At 43.9% G+C, this 12,892-nt stretch overlaps 1 protein-coding gene across 1 annotated transcript; it reads left to right on the top strand.

The window, feature by feature from the left end:
- The first annotated feature begins 1,036 nt into the window (after positions 1–1,036).
- Positions 1,037–2,479, top strand: LOC115959948. The gene has a single exon (XM_031078632.1). It carries the CDS (start codon positions 1,037–1,039, stop codon positions 2,477–2,479), a length of 1,443 nt encoding a protein of 480 aa, XP_030934492.1.
- Positions 2,480–12,892: the final 10,413 nt, after the last annotated feature.

Raw genomic sequence — 12,892 nt, forward strand, 5'->3', positions numbered from 1 at the left:
CTAGAGTTCGTCAAAAATAATGGATATATACGTCAATCGTGTAGCTGATCATTTTCCTGGTAGTTTGTCGAAAATGATTGAAAGCAACCTCAATTCTCTGTAGGTGATCCATTTGCAAAGGATCAAATTTATGGGTAGAACTTATTTTTGTACCTAGCCGAGTACCAGGCATGCATTAAAGACCCTGAGGAAGCCACGTAGTGTCCTGCCTGCATTTTGGAAGCCGCCACCTTTGAATAAATTCAAAATCACTATTGACGGGGCTGTGTTTGCTTCTCAAAAAGCTGCTGGGGTGGGTGTTTTGGTTCGTGATGCAGATGGCAAGACCATTGGCGCTCTGAGCAAGAAGATATGGGCCCCTCTTAAAGCTGTAGAAGTAGAAGTAAAGGCTGTGGAGACTGGACTGCAATTTGCGAAAGACCTCCTCATTCACGACTTTATTCTTGAAAGTTGAAGGGGCAAAATTTAGCGCAATAGACTTTCACGACATTGGGCCTGACGGATCCGAGCCCATGGGCCGGCAATGGTAGAGCCCAGTGGCCTAAAGCAGTTCCATACTCTTGGCACGCACATATGATCTCCAAGGAAACCAGAAACCTAGCGCAAAGAGCATTCCAGAAGATACGCGCGTTATTCCTCTCTACAAGGAAATGTTTTGTCCATCACGTTTGGGATTACTTAAGATGACTCCTATAAGGAAAAGACTTCCATGTCAAGGAAGAAGGGTGAACCTACTACTATAAAAACCTCAATACCCTCGCAAATCAAGGTACGCATAATTTAACCTCTCTAGTACTCTAGAGTGGAGAACAATTCTAACTTGACCGTCGGAGGGTATTTGGTCGACACCATACCGGTGCCCTCGGCGAGATCACTTATTTCTTCTTGCAGGTTGTTAGCTTGAGCGAGCGTGGACCCTGTAGCTCACTGGTGATTTTACGGCATCATCAGCTGGCACCATCTGTGGGAAACGCGAAGAATTTAAGCCAGATTATCGCCTCCCGGACATAAGAGTCACATGATATTCACTCGCTCGATGGCTACCACCAACAACGCTCAAGAAGACGAGCCACCGAGATCTACTGCGTTAGAAAGGCAGGTCCAGACTCTCATGACAGCAGTAGAACGACTCACAAAGCAGAACCATGATCTGGAGGAGCAGCTACGCCAAAGGGACGCAGGACCTAACCTTCAGGAGCAAAACCAGGAAGGTAACAGTGCCGAGCGAAGGGAGCAGGAGAAGCCAGAAGGCAGCAATGCCCCAAGCCGACTGGAGCGGCAAAACGTGAGCCTTCCGTCTCTCATGGATTTTGCTCCCCCGCCTATCATCGCAGAGATGCAGGCGATGAAAGAACAGATGGAGGTCATGATGAACGCTCTTAAAGGGCGAGTATCTTCTGATCTCGACGATTTAGTGAACAGAACCGATTCACCATTCACCGCGCCCGTCAACTCATTCCCCCTGCCACCAAAGTTCCGGATGCCTCAGATTGAAAGTTACGACGGGGTCAAGGACCCTCTCGATCATCTAGAGACTTTCAAGACCCTGATGCACTTTCAGGGTGTACCAGACGAGATCATGTGCAGGGCGTTCTCGACCATGCTGAAGGGGCCTGCGAGGGTTTGGTTCAGTAGGTTGACACCAAACTCCATCAATACTTTCAAGGAGTTGAGCGCCCTGTTCACCTCACACTTCATAGGCAGACATCGATACAAAAGGTCCACCGCGTGCTTAATGAGCATCAAGCAGCGAGAAGACGAGACACTGGGAGCCTACATAACTCGTTTCAACAAAGAAGCCCTTTCGATTGACGAAGCTGACGATAAGATACTCGTAGCCGCATTCACTAGCAGGCTACGGAAGGGTAAGTTCTTGTTTTCCTTGTACAAGAATGACCCAAAAACCATGACAGACGTTCTCTATAGGGCTACCAAGTACATGAATGCAGAAGACGCGCTGCTGGCCCGCGAGGAAAAGCCTAAGAAGAGGGAAAGGCAGGAGTACACGAGACAAGATAGGGGGCGAAAGATCGCTAGAACCGGGGATCAACGTGATGAAAAGCGCTCCAGACCCCCCACTGGAAGATTCACCAATTTCACCTCATTAACAGCCCCGATCGACCAAGTATTGATGCAAATCAAAGATGAAGGAGCATTGACTTTCCTTGGAAAGTTGAAGGGAGACCCCAACAAAAGACTGAGAGACAAGTATTGTCGCTTTCACCGGGACCACGGGCACGACACAGCTAACTGCTACGACCTGAAGCAGCAGATTGAGGCCCTAATCAGGCAGGGGAAGTTACAGAGGTTCGTCAGCAGGGAAAGAACTGATACACCGGAGGAACAGGCCCCACGACGGGAGAACGAGCGCCCGAGACCACCCATAGGAGACATACGAATGATCGTAGGGGGCACAGCTACAGCCGGATCTTCCAAGAAAGCCCGCAAAACCTACCTTAGGATGGTCCATAGCGTCTAACTCACAGGATCCGTACCAAAGATGCCGCGAATAGATAACCCCGTCATAAACTTTTCAGAGGATGACACTCGGAGACTTCACCATCCCTATGACGACGCGCTAGTAGTCAGCCTGCAGATTGGGGATTATAATATGCACTGGGTCCTCATCAACAACGGTAGCTCAGCAGACATCTTGTACTATCCAGCATTCCAGCAGATGAGGATTGACAGGGAACGATTGTCCCCAACGAATGCCCCACTCGTAGGATTTGGGGGTACAAAGGTGTTCCCTTTGGGCGCAATAACGCTAGCTGTGACAGCGGGTGACTATCCTCAGCAGATCACTAAGGAGATAACGTTTCTCGTAGTCAACTGCTCGTCCGCCTACAACGCCATCCTCGGGCGACCCACTCTCAATTCCTGGAAAGCGGTAACTTCAACATACCACCTAATGATCAAATTTCCGATGGAATATGGGGTAGGAGAACTGCGGGGAAATCAAGTAGCAACACGAGAATGCTATATCGCCATGTTAGAGATGGAGGATTAGCAGCAGACAATGTGTATTGGGAAGCAGCAAGCATTAGCAGAGCCAGTTGAAGAGCTAGAAGAAGTAAGACTTGACGACACACGGCCTGAACGAACGACTAAAATTGGCACACTAGCCAGTTGGCCAGTACGACAGACGATCACGACTTTTCTAAGAAATAACCAAGACATCTTCGCCTGGAACCATGAAGACATGTCGAGAATCGACCCTTCGGTCATGGTCCACAGGTTGAATGTGTCGCCCTCCTTCCCTCCAGTCCGACAAAAGAAACGAGTCTTCGCTCAGGAGCGGGATAAGGCCATAGCCGAGGAAGTTCGGAAGTTACTGGAGGCAGGTTTCATCCAGGAAGTATACTATCCCGACTGGCTGGCGAATGTCGTTATGGTTAAAAAGGCCAACGGAAGTTGGAGGATGTGTGTAGACTTCACAGACCTCAACAAGGCTTGCCCCAAAGACAGCTACCCACTCCTACGGATAGATACCCTTGTGGATTCGACTACAAGACACCAGCTCCTAAGTTTTATGGACGCTTTATCTGGTTACAACCAGATCAGGATTGACGAATCTGATCAGGAGAAGACCTCTTTCGTCATGAGCCAGGGGTTATTCTGCTACAAAGTGATGCCTTTTGGACTCAAAAATGCTGGAGCAACATACCAAAGGCTAATAAACAAGATGTTTGCGCATCAGATCGGCAGAAACGTTAAGGTTTATGTTGACGACATGTTGGTTAAAAGCATGCACGAAGTGGATCACCTAGACGACCTCAGAGAGACATTCGATAGACTTCGATCGTTCAACATGAAGCTGAATCCGAACAAGTATGCATTCGGAGTAACGGCGGGAAAATTCTTGGGTTACATGGTATCCCAAAGAGGAATAGAGGTCAACCCGGAGAAGGTGTGGGCCATAATGGAGTTGGAACCACCAAGGACGGTCAAGGAGGTCTAAAGTCTAAATAGAAAGATCGCAGCTCTAAACAAGTTCGTCTCAAGGGCGACGGACAGGTGTTTGCCATTCTTTTGCACTCTGAGAAAGTCATTTGAGTGGACGGATGAATGCCAAACGGCCTTCAACGACTTAAAGACGTATCTCTCGTCTCCACCACTGCTCAGTCCGTCCGTACAAGGCGAGGAACTCTACCTTTATTTGGCAGTCTCGCATGCCGCAGTAAGCGTAGCCTTGGTGAGGGAGGAGGACGGGATACAGAAACCCGTTTACTTTACTAGCCGTGCACTCCGTGGAGCGGAAGAGAGGTACCCTCATATGGAAAAGTTGGCTTTCGCGTTAGTAATTGCTGCGCGGAGACTTAAGCCATACTTCCAAGCACATACAATCATTGTCTTAATGGACAAGCCACTGAGAAAAGCCATGAATAGCCCAAAAGCAGCAGGAAGAATGGCCTTGTGGGCAATCGAGTTAAGCGAATTCGACATCCAGTACCGCTCGCGGACGGCCATAAAAGGGTAGGCAGTAGCTGACTTCATCGCCGAGTTCACACTCGGGGAGGACCAGTTGGTAGAAGAGAAGGAACAGTGAAGTATCTACATAGACGGATCCTCAAACAGACGAGCCGGAGGAGCCGGAATAGTGATCTAAACTCCGCTGGGGGACACGATACAACGCATGATCCGACTGGATTTCCCAACAACCAACAACGAGGCAGAGTATGAAGCCTTGGTCGCAGGGTTAGACCTTGCAAAGGCCGCGGGAGCAGAAAACATAATTGCTCACTGCGATTCACAAGTGGTAACGAGTCAGATCAATGGCGACTACGAATGCAATAACGATAGAATGAAGAGGTATTTAGAAGAAGTGAAGTACCGAACCAACAGCCTCGAAGTTGAATTCATTCAGATCGCAAGAAAAGAGAACGAATGGGCTGACCACCTGCAAAAGCCGCATCAGCCAAATTCATGCTGGTTCCTGATCAAGTATTATCATTCGTCCAAATATCCTCACTTATTGATGACGGAACAAATATGCAGGTGGTAAACTCTGAATATAACTGGACCACGCCATTGATCTCCTACCTAAGGGCTGGGGTGTTACCAGAGGAAAAGGGCGCCGCAAGAAAGCTGAAGGTCCAGGCATCACGGTTCGTGCTGATAAAGGACGTCCTATATAAAAGGGGTTTCTCTCGACCGTACCTGAGGTGTTTGTGCCAAGAGGAAGCAGATTACGTGATGAGAGAAGTACACGAGGGTATCTGTGGGAACCACTCGGGCGCACGATCAATAGTACACAAATTGATCCGAGCAGGATACTATTGGCCTACAATGATGAAGGATGCATAAGCCTATATCTAATCTTGCGACAAATGCCAGAGGTTTAGCAATCTCATCAGACAGCCGTCCGAAGAACTGACACCTATGACGGCACCCTGACCGTTCGCACAATGTGGACTTGATATCATGGGCCCATTCCCGACGGCTATCCGACAGCTGAAATTCTTGGTCGTCGGCATAGACTACTTCACTAAGTGGGTCGAGGCGGAAACTTTAGCCACAATCACGGAGAAAAACATTCGGAGTTTTGTCTGGAGAAATATCGTATGCAGGTACGGGATACCCAGGGTACTGGTCTCTGACAACGGTAAGCAATTTGACAACAGCGCATTCAGAGACTTCTGCTCAGAGTTAGGGATCAAGAATCACTACTCGTCACCCGCACACCCATAGGCGAACGGGCAAGTTGAGGTCACAAACCGGTCCCTGCTCAAAATAGTCAAGACCCATCTTGAGGGGGCAAAGGGCATCTGGCCAGATGAACTACCTAGTGTCCTATGGGCATATAGAACCACAGCAAGAACTCCCATTAGGGAAACACCGTTCTGACTTGCATATGGAACCAAAGCTGTCATTCCCGCAAAAGTGGGTCTCACGAGCTACCGAGTGAAGAGCTACAACGAAGATAAGAACAAAGAAGCTATGCGCCTCCAGCTCGATCTAGTGGACGAAGTCAGAGCAGCAGCAAAACAGAGGTTGGCACGCTATCAGGATATCATGGCGAAACACTACAACAATAAAGTGAGGCACAGGGACTTCCAGGTCGGGGACCTCATACTACGGAAAGTAATGGGTGCCGCTAAAGATCCTTCACAAGGAAAACTCGGCCCCAACTGGGAAGGACCCTACAGGATCGCGTCATGGCAAAGGAAGGGCACCTACCACCTCGAGACGATGGACGGACAAAAGCTGCAGCACCCTTAGAACACGGAGCATCTTCGGAAATACTACCAGTAGAGAATATGGGGAACCGGCGATTTCCAAGCTTATTTTATTCTTTTAGCTACAATTTACTAGTTTTTTTTTTTTTTTTTTTTTCACTTTTGCTACGATCTTTTTGTGCCTTTTTAAGCCCAAGGGGGCAGGTACTTTTTTTACAAACGCATTTTCTTTAAAGAAGAATATTCAGACACAACTTTGATTTTCCACATGGATGTTTATTACGAATGGATATACTATATAGGAAACAAAGTCCACAAAGTGGACGGTCACTAAGATGGTGAAAAAACTGCCCACAAAGTGGACGGATCACCAAAATGGTGAACTTATTTACAAGTCCACAAAGTTGACGGATCACTAAGATGGTGAAAAAATTGCCCACAAAGTGGATGGATCACCAAAACGGTAAACTTATTTATAAGTCCACAAAGTGGACGGATCATCCAAAGTGTGAAATAACTGCCCACAAAGTGGACGGATCACCAAAACGGTGAACTTATTGACAAGCCCACAAAGTGGGCGGATCACCCTAAGCATGAAATAACTGCCCACAAAGTGGACGGATCACCAAAACGGTGAACTTATTTACAAATCCACAAAGTGGACGGATCACCCAAAGTATGAAATAACTGCCTACAAAGTGGACGGATTACTAAGATGGTGAAAAAACTGCCCACAAAGTGGACGGATCACCAAAACGGTGAACTAATTTACAAGTCCACAAAGTGGACGGCTCACCTAAAGGGTGAAATAATCACCCACAAAGCGGACGGATCAGCATAATGGAAAAATAACTTAGTCCACAAAGTGGACGGATCACACGAAATATAATTGAACTCCACAAAGTGGACGGATTGAACGTTGGCTAGAAATACTCTCGGATAGATGAGTATTTTCTTAATCTCCCCTTCATAAGGAGGACGGATATTTAGGAAAGTTCCAAACAGTAACAGAAAGTATAAAAATAAAGTAAAGCATTAATAACGGATAAAAAGCCCAGGGGGCAACTGTCTAATACAAAAAAGGATGGATTGTTCTCATAATAAATTACAAAAGAGACAAGTAATATCAATCTACTTTTTTGGGTCGGCATCTTGGACATCCTTCGATGGGACTGATTCTCCGTCACCCTGAACCGCATCGTCACCAAAGAGGTCGTTTGTATTCTCTGAAGCGACGGGCAAAGCAGACATCTGATCTTGATCATTGACGTTTATCATTGATACATCTAGTTCAGGGTAGGCTTTTTTAAGCTGACGGAGTGTATCGTCGAAGCCTTGAAGGAACGAACCCCCCAGCTCTCTCAACAAAGCGTCGGAGTCTCGATACTCACGGACCGCATCCTCCTTGGCTTGACGGAGCTTTTCCTTCAAGTCCTTTACTTCCTTGTCTTTGGCTTCCAAGGCCTTCCCAGCTTCCTCCGTCCTCTGCTCAAGCTCTTTTCTCGTCTGCTTTGACAGATCAAACTTCTTCTCCATTGTAGACTTCCACTTATGAAGTTGACTGAGTTCATCCTCCGTCTGCTCTGCCTTTGCCCATACATGTTCCAGAGCTGCCTCACGGTTTAGGCACCGGTCCATTAGGCCCTTCATCATAACCAAGGACTGAAATAAACAAGTTAAAAGGTATTAAACAGAAAGCTGAGAAAAATAGACGGACTTAAACCGATGGATAAAGTTACCTGTGCAACGGCGAATAAACCCGTCTCCCCCATTTCCTCCGTCAAATGATTGCCCAGGTCCTCGTAGTCCTCCAAGGAAATTATTGACGAAAGTCTCTCCAAGGCAAATTTGGAGTCGTCACGGAAAAGTGGAGGAGGCTTCTCCTGGCTGGTGGACGGGGCCTTCATTAAGCCCTTGCCAGATCCTTATTTTGCTGGGGTGACGGTCTTCACACCCTCAGCCATCAACCCTACGACGGGTTCCAAAGGGACCTTCTGCTGCTTATGTGGACGGTCAGACTTGGACGGCTGCTTCCTCTTCGCTGACGACATCGTCCCCTTAGGAACCATAACCTCGCCCGTCTCCTTTTGCTTGGCGGCCTATGATTTTATCAGTGCCCTCCTCTTTGCGTCGTCCATTTCTGTAATACAGGACGGATGAAGTTATCTACATAAATTAAAACTATTTACGCAAAGTAAAAATTGACGGACTTACGTTGGTGAACTCTTTCGTCGTATCTGATGGCTTCACGGGTAGGTTTGGGACCGTCACAATACCAATGGATTGTTCGAGGATTTACCAACTTCGCCCAAGTCCGTTCTTCCGGCTTCGTCTTTTGGAAAATCCTTTCTAGGAAGCCAAACTCTTCAACGCTGACTTGGGGGCGCCGTCTACCTGCAGATGAAATAGACGGTTAAAGAAAACGACTAAAGATGACAAATGTAAAATATCAAGCAAAATGTGACAGATTCATACGAGATGAATGTAAAACCCCCCAAGTTGTGTCGACGAGCAAAAACTTCGTCTCTCCTGGATGGCTCATCCATCTGTCACCCTCTAGGAAGAAATAACGACTCTTCCAATCTCTATTTGAGTCAGGTGTTTCAAAAATAACTTTCAGCAACGGGCTCCTACTGGCAAAACTATAAATTCCCCTTGACCTATCAATCTCATCTGGATGGTAGCAATGAAGGAATTCACGCACCGTCAGCCTCCGTGCTCTGTCAGTCATCGCACCATAGAGTATCTCCATGGCTATGAAGACCTTCCAGGCATTTGGGGATATCTGGTTGATGGACAGACCCAGATATTTTAAAAGCTCTCTATGCAGTGTACTTAGCGAAAATCTAAGTCCCGCCTTCAGCATCTGTTCATACACTCCGACACCTTCCACCCCGTCGTAATAGCATTTCTCTGATACGTAGGGTAGACGGATTGGAATATAGTCAGGAATTTGAAAGTTGACCCTAAATGTGTTGAAGTGTTTCTCCTTAATGACGGAAGTGAATTTGTGCACCGTCCACTCTGGTAGCATGATGAACTCCCTAAGTCCATCAGCACAGACGACGGGTCCCGACAGTAGATCCTCGCCGTCATCAAACGATTCTTCTACTTCGACCATCTCCATATCCTCATTTATTGAGGACGAGGAAGAGGCGGACGGACTCCTCTCTTCGCCAGGACTCTCTTGGTCTTTATGACCAGATGGGTATACTTCCTCGTATTCCGTCCCGTCACGAACCATTGACTGATTACTTGACGCACTAGACATTTCCTACAATGATGGCAAAACCTAAGACCGACGGATCTAAGAGTATTGACGGTTGTATGGATCTAGCTAAATATAACTACCAAATACAAAAACTTGTACATAAGAATAGCAATACTCATCGTTCTTTGAAGTAACTGGAAGTCGACGGTTGTATGATCGACGGATTTGTATGGGCGACGGACTGTTTTGACAAAGTTGACGGTTGCGCTTTGACAATGTGTTTTGGCTGTAAAATGAAGAAATGAGGATTGAGGAGTGTTATATATATACCTGGAGTGCACGAAAGACGAAGCGACGCTTCGATCCGATATAAAATCCAATCAAAATGAGACACGTGGCATGCTCATAAATGCTTTACAATCTGCCATCAAAATAGTCGCAATCCGTCTTCTCCTGGGGAACCATCAACTTCAGTAATCATATGCCACCGTCCTAAATTTTCTTTGACCGAAAAATCCAAACAATATCAAACCGTCACCGTAAGGGTCCGTCCATATAAGACGTGACGGACCCATATGGTGAAGGGGGCAGCTGAAGGGGCAAAATTTAGCGCAATGAACTTTCACGATATTGAGCCTGACGGATCCGAGCCCATGGGCCGGCAATGGTAGAGCGCAGTGGCCTAAAGCAGTTCCATACTCTTGGCGCGCACGTATGATCTCCAAGGAAACCAGAAATCTAGCGCAAAGAGCATTCCGGAAGATACGCACGTTAATCCCCTCTACAAAGAAATGTCTTGTCCATCACGTTTGGGATTACTCAAGAGGACTCCTATAAGGAAAAGACTTCCATGTCAAGGAGGAAGGGTGAACCTACTACTATAAAAGCCTCAATACCCTCGCAAATCAAAGTACGCATAATTTAACCTCTCTAGCACTTTAGAGTGGAGAACAATTCTAACTTGACCGTCAGAGGGTATTTGGCCGACACCACACCGATGCCCTCGGCGAGATCACTTATTTCTTCTTGTAGGTTGTTAGCTTGAGCGAGCGTGGACCCTATAGCTCACTGGTGATTTTACGGCATCATCAAAAGTGATTCTCTGCTTGTGATCAATGCTCTGAAGGAACTCTCTCCTCCTCCCTTCTGTGGCTGCCATTGTATACTGTTCTTTATCAGTTTCTAGGGAGTTTAGACAAGTTGAGTTTTCCCATGTTCGCAGGCAAGGAAATAAAACGGCTCACTTACTAGCAAAATATGCCCATGGCATAGATGACTTTTCAATTTGGTTAGAAGAGAATCCTTGTTTCATTTGACAAGCTCTTCTACAAGATGTAAACAATATTTCTATGGTTTAATAAAAGTTTTCAGTATTTCCCATAAAAAAAAAAAAAGAAAAAAAAAGAGAAAAAAAAGAAGAAGGATAGTGACATCAAGTGTAAAGAGCATTGTACATTTAACACAATTAAAAGTATGTAATTAAATGATTAAATTTATCATTTTCTAATAGTTTAAAATTTTGAGACAATCGATTATTTGAGAGAGGATAATCACATCAATTCTACTTTGTGCACAAACTTTGTGCATTTGAGGAACAAAGTTTAAAGATGGCAAGATCAACCCAGAAGAATCAAAAACTGCTAATTCATATATAGCCATTGAGCTCATTGGATAAGAGCTGCTGAATCAATATTTGTTATATCCCTTTTATTGATAATAGAAGAATTCGAAAGAATTAAGTTTGTTCCATTAGTTCTTATAGAAGCAACTAGGCTAACATGTGCATTTGCACCTTTCGCCTAAAACAAGTAGCAAAATGCCCATATTCTGAAACTATTTAACAAAATTCCCTTATTTTAAAACTCGATTTTTAAAAAATCGAGTTTCAATGAAAAACTCGATTTAAAGAAAATCGAGTTACTTGCAAAATGTTACATGGAACTCGAGTTCCATGTATTTTTTTTTTTTAAGTTTTTTGCCTATAACTCGATTTTCTAAAAATTGAGTTTTTCATTGAAACTCAATTTTTAGAAAATAGAGTTTAAAACAGGGGCATATGGCTAAATAGTTTCAGAACAGGAATATTTTGCTACTTGTCTTGAGCGAAAGGGACAAATGTCCATTTTGGCCAAAGCAACTAGAATTAACTAGCCTCTGAGCACGCGCTCACGCGCGTGCTCAGAGGCTCTTCTATTTTTTGGGTAAGGGTTAATTTAGAGTATTTATTATAATTTAGGATTACTACATTTTCCAATAACAAAAAAAAAAAAAAAACCAAATTATTTCACCACACATAATACTCATCACACCCTAGTTTTTTTTTTTTTTTTTTGTGATTGGAAAATGTAGTATTCCCAAATTATAATAAATGCTCTAAATTAACTCTTACCCAAAAAATAGAAGAGCCTCTGAGAGTGCTCAGAGGTTAGTTCTTCTTAATCTTTTAGATCAACCTGCTGGAAATTTATAAAAAAAAAATAAAAACTCATAAAAAAAAGAATTACAATTTTTTTTCCTCACGAAATCCAACAAAGAATATAAGTCAACAACAATAGATGAAGATATAAAAATAAAAAAAATAAGAAATTAGATGTCTCATACTCCTTTGCATTTATCGGGGCTCTTTAATACGGGCTTATGTAATATTGTGTCTCCGATTCATCACCATTGTCAACTATTCCGCAATCAATCTAATCACTCAATGATAATCTCTTTCAATATGCGTCTTCTCTCTATCAAAATACATAAATAAAAAAATAAGCTTTAAAAAATTATATCAATATGACTCAAGAAATAAATATTAAAAAAAACTAAAAATGAAATTAAAAGTAAGAGAGCGTGAGAGGAAAAAGAGTTACCTAATTGTGATTTGTGAGAGGGTGGATTAATTGTAGAGTACCATTTAATCTCTTTCAAAATGTGTCTTTTTGAATTCTCCCTGTCAAAATGCATCAATAAAAAATATCCTTAAGAAAAATGCATCAACTTTTATAACTATAAGAAAATTTTATCAAAATGAATAAAGAAAAAAAAAAAACCTGAAAATGAAATTGAAAGGAAGAGAGTGCAAGAGGAGAGAGAGTTACCTAATTGTGATTTGTGAGAGGGTGGATTAACTATGGAGTACCATTTTTCTCTTTTTTCAAATTAATCAGTTTTGGCACTTTCTGTTGAAAAAAATGATGAATATAAATGGTCAGTTTTTAGTAGTTATTTTAAATAATAACTACTGAGTTTAGTAGGAGGTGAAAGAGAGGGAAATGGATAAATAAATTAGTAGGATAAAAGAGAGGGAAACTGAGAAGTTTTAATTATTATTTTTTTTTTTCGGATAGGATATAGCAGACATTTGAATACTGGTAAGGTGAACAGCCTTTTTCTTTTTCTTTTTTCTTTTTTAACTTTTATACGTGATGCAGTGGGTTTTTGGTGGAATGTTTGTTATTATTAGCAATAATTTCGGTTTTTTTTTGAATTTGGTAGTGTTTGACATTGAGCCTAC

Source organism: Quercus lobata, chromosome 2 (assembly GCF_001633185.2).
Source record: "Quercus lobata isolate SW786 chromosome 2, ValleyOak3.0 Primary Assembly, whole genome shotgun sequence".
NCBI lineage: Eukaryota > Viridiplantae > Streptophyta > Magnoliopsida > Fagales > Fagaceae > Quercus > Quercus lobata.